At 37.8% G+C, this 3,994-nt stretch overlaps 1 protein-coding gene across 1 annotated transcript; it reads right to left on the bottom strand.

Moving 5' to 3' along the window:
• Positions 1–280: 280 nt before the first annotated feature.
• LOC114743212 (UBP1-associated proteins 1C-like) lies at positions 281–3,074 on the bottom strand. Its single transcript, XM_028931410.1, has 5 exons — positions 3,009–3,074; positions 2,568–2,814; positions 2,005–2,076; positions 1,574–1,660; positions 281–928 (listed from the first exon to the last, which is right to left on the bottom strand). Exons 2-5 carry the CDS (start codon positions 2,793–2,795, stop codon positions 281–283), a joined length of 1,035 nt encoding a protein of 344 aa, XP_028787243.1. The 5' UTR covers positions 2,796–2,814; positions 3,009–3,074.
• Between the last annotated feature and the right edge of the window lie 920 nt (positions 3,075–3,994).

The following is a 3,994-nucleotide window of genomic DNA, read 5'->3' on the forward strand; positions in this document are numbered from 1 at the left end:
CCTCGCAAGTGAGAAGCCAAGTCACCTTCACTAGTGCATTTTGCATTACACATATCACATCTTAATCTGGAACTTTTCATTCCAATTGATGTTCTACCTTCTTCTGCAATTCTTGCAAACTTGGTGGTATTGGCATCAACGTCTTTGATTTTATTCTGCTGACTAACATTGATAGTTTCAACATACTTATGGCTCCATTTTTGGATGATGACTGTTTGTGGTATTCTGTTCTAATGCACTTGGTGTATAGATTATCATCTCCTCTTCTCCAGTGGACTCATCATTCTTTCTCACCGGGAACTTTCTCAGCAACAAGCTGGCTTTTTGCGTTCAGTGCTTCACAAGCAGCCTTATGCTTCTTTCCTTTCAGGTGGGAATTCAAACTACCTTCAGAACATATTTTCAATTGACATATTTTACAAGTCCACATTTTCTGTACATCTTTAGATGCAGAAACCTGAGAAGATGCTCCACTTCCTGTGTCTGTCACTTCGGTTCCTTTAGTTTTCCCGTTCAGTGCTTCACAAGCAGCCTTATGCTTTCTTCCTTGCAAGTGGGAATTCAAATCAACCTCAGAAAGTATTTTCAATTGACATATTTTACAAGTCCACATTATCTGTACGTCCTTAGATGCAGAAACCTCAGAAGATGCTCCCCTTCCTGTGTCTGTCACCGGCGTTCCTTTAGTTTTTGTATTCAGTGCTTCACAAGCAGCCTTATGCTTTCTTCCTTGCAGGTGGGAATTCAAATTAGCTTCAGAAGGCATTGTCAGCTGGCATATGGCACAAGTCCATTCTTTCTGTACATTCTCAGATGCAGAAATCTGAGGATATGTTCCGTGTTCTGTGTCTGCTGCCATTTTTTCGGTTTTCGCCATGGCAGGTGAAGTGCTTTCATTTGATTTGAATCTGTCCATGGCTGTATTAACCTGCAACGTTGAAAACTTGGCATTAGGTGGGAATTCAAATCAACCTCATAAAGTATTTTTCAATTGACATATTTTACAAGTTCACATTGTCTGTACATCTTTAGATGCAGAAACCTGAGAAGATGCTCCACTTCCTGTGTCTGTCACTGGCGTTCCTTTAGTTTTCGCATTTAGTGCTTCACAAGCAGCCTTATGCTTTCTTCCTTGCACGTGGGAATTCAAATTAGCTTCCGAAGGCATCGTCAACTGGCATATGGCACAAGTCCATTCTTTCTGTACATTCTCAGATGCAGAAATCTGAGGATGTGTTCCATATTCTGTGTCTGCTGCCATTTTTTTGGTTTTTGCCATGGCAGATAAAGTGCTTTCATTTGATTTGAGTCTTTCCAAGGCTCTATTAACCTGAAATGTTGAAGACTTGGCATTGAGGTGAAATTAGCGAAAATAATCAACTTCGTTCTCTGCTGTTTTTGTAACCTAACTTCTTTTCTGGCAATCACAAGGAAAGTGGAAAAAACTCACAACAACTATAAGTATTATCAGACCTAAGCTATTTGCAAATAACCAACTTTAGCATGACTTAGTTTTTTTTTTTTTTGGGGGGGTTTTTCCCTTTTTTCGCTTGAAAATGACATGAAGTCTTACTTGCTTGCCTTCAGGAACTTGCTTTTTTTCAATCATCTCCAAATCTTTGGCGTCTTTCTGTTCCATGAGAAGCCTTCCTCTATTTGTCTGCACAAAGACAATAAGGTTGGAAGATAAGCTCCTTCATGTATCAAATACCCCAACCCAGAAAAGGTTTCAGTTTTTTCATGTTTGAAACTGGCCATAAAAGGGCAAGAATTGCATAAGAAATTCATCTGTTACATTTCATTCTTCCTGGTGGTTGGAACTGTTCTTATTGTTACTGTATTAAGACTTTCTGCTGTGTTCCTTCTATTAAAGGTGCATTGGCTTAATTCTTCAGTAATCAAGATTCACATAAATATAAAATATGTAGGCAACTGAAATGAAAGAGGGACCAAGTAAATTCAAACTCAACCCACACATCTATCAAGATTCACGTAAAAATTCACCTCCAGGATCTCATTCTTCTCCGTAGTTGGAACTGATGTTCTTGTTTCTGAATTAAGACTTTTCTCTATGATCTACAATAAAAGACGATGATCATTGGCTTCATTCCTCAGTAGTCAAGAATCACAAAACAAGTAAGCAACTTGAATGAGATTGGTGGTGGGTACTTCTGAACTCAAACAAGCTATCTATATATTAAAACCAGCATGCATCCCTTTAAAGAAACCATTTGGTGTACTATTTTCAACTCAAGCATCTCGAACTTCAGGTGGTATCCAAGATGCCAGTGCTTCGGTATACCAGCATCCGTACAACCTAAGCATCCCAATTAAAAAGAGGCATAGGACAAACCCCCTTCAAACCACATCACTTTTAGCTTTGTTAGCTTTTATAAACTACTGAAATGTCTGCTTTCCATGAACACTTTTGACAGCCATACCTAAGATGAAAATCTTAATAACAGCCAGATGTAGTTCCATGCATTGCATAGAGTCTGAAAAACGAGATACACTATAAGCGGCTAATGAATAGTACGTGATATATATAGATATGGTGATTTTCATACCTTGCTAGCAATGAGTTCCTCTAAGACTTCAATTCCATTCTGTGTTATATACTTCTCAGCCTGCATTGTAAAGTCTTCTTTCTTGACAAATATGTTCTTCCAGTTCCTGAATCTGCTTATGACTGCTTGAGGATTCATGTGGATGCATGATTGAATGAAGTGATTATAGACATAAGCAGATCTTCCAAAATCCGGAATCACAAGGAAGGCGACCATGATTAGCTTCATGTAATGCCAATACTGAAACCTGATGTTGAAAATGAGGATGGATAAGTAAGATTGGTTCAGAACCTGAATGAATCTGATATCACAGTTCATGCAATTTTAACTGCAGATGATATAATCCAATTAGTAAAATATGATAAAAGGAAGAACAGCAACCATTTTGTTCAGTTCAATGGCCATGTGTTTTTGTTAAATGAGAGAGAGTAAATGGTTTACCATTGAAGAAGCTTGAGGAAAGGATACTCAAAGAGGTATATCAGTGAGAGAAGAATCCAATAAGAGATCAAAATCCGAGTGTCCGAATGGCTATCATGCTCAATTGCTTCAATGGAAGCATAGCTTTGACCATAAAAACACCATCATCGTAATTCATAAACAACAAAAACAGCATCACTATCACTGAAACAATAATAGTTTAAAGGAAACATAGACTTATGATAAATGCAAGAACGCTTTTTCAGAGTTGCACCAAAACAGAGTCAGAGAGACACTTACAGAGGATAACCCAAAGCAAGCACGGGCCTGTAAATGAGAACAACACAGAATCAGTAATCAAAAAGCGTGAGGAGAAAAAGAGGGTTTGATAGACCCAGACCCATTTTCTAACTTTTCATAGTTAAAGAGGGAGACCATTGAGTGCTTAGGACATCGAACGAATAATGTGAACATACGGGCAAAGATTACAGATTATGGAATCTGATCAGAAGAAGAAAATGTGCAGCCATAGAAAAGAAGCAAAGGAGGGATATACAAGAGATGCATACCATGAAAGAAAATCAATGCATTTAAGAAGGAGTGTGAGGAACCAGAAAGAAGCCATGTTGGATCGGAGCTGATTTTTTTTTTTTTTTTCTTCTTGTTTTCGCACTGTGATGAGGTTAATTCTGCAGAGAGATGTGAAGAATAAAGGTGAAGTAAGGAATCATGAAGAAGACTTAACGAAGAAGGAAAAGTCAGAGAAGGAGGGAGGAAAAAAGAGAAAGTCGTTGTGGGAAGTGGGAAAGTAAGTTTACTGTTGAAGGACAGTAGCTAGCACACGTCTATTTGGGATTGGTGGCGAGCGGAAGACAGGTACAAAACTCAATAATGTCATTAGCCAATCGTAGTACACTAGTACGGATTCAATTTATAGTAACTATTATCTAAATCTAATATCTAATAACAAAATATGTCAACATAATCATGTATAATTAAAAATTTTA

The sequence above is a fragment of the Neltuma alba genome, unplaced genomic scaffold (assembly GCF_004799145.2).
Source record: "Neltuma alba isolate B1F8T4 unplaced genomic scaffold, ASM479914v2 tig00000640_pilon, whole genome shotgun sequence".
Classification (NCBI taxonomy): domain Eukaryota; kingdom Viridiplantae; phylum Streptophyta; class Magnoliopsida; order Fabales; family Fabaceae; genus Neltuma; species Neltuma alba.

What these genes read in the sequence shown, in the direction of transcription:
- LOC114743212 (XM_028931410.1), bottom strand. Translation starts at nt 2,795, where the DNA reads ATGAAGCTAATCATGGTCGCCTTCCTTGTGATTCCGGATTTTGGAAGA. An exon ending in AGGAACTCATTGCTAGCAAG is followed by an intron (nt 2,077 to 2,567) that starts GTATGAAAATCA and finishes CTTTTATTGTAG; the next exon opens with ATCATAGAGAAAAGTCTTAA. An exon ending in AGAAGAATGAGATCCTGGAG is followed by an intron (nt 1,661 to 2,004) that starts GTGAATTTTTAC and finishes GTCTTTGTGCAG; the next exon opens with ACAAATAGAGGAAGGCTTCT.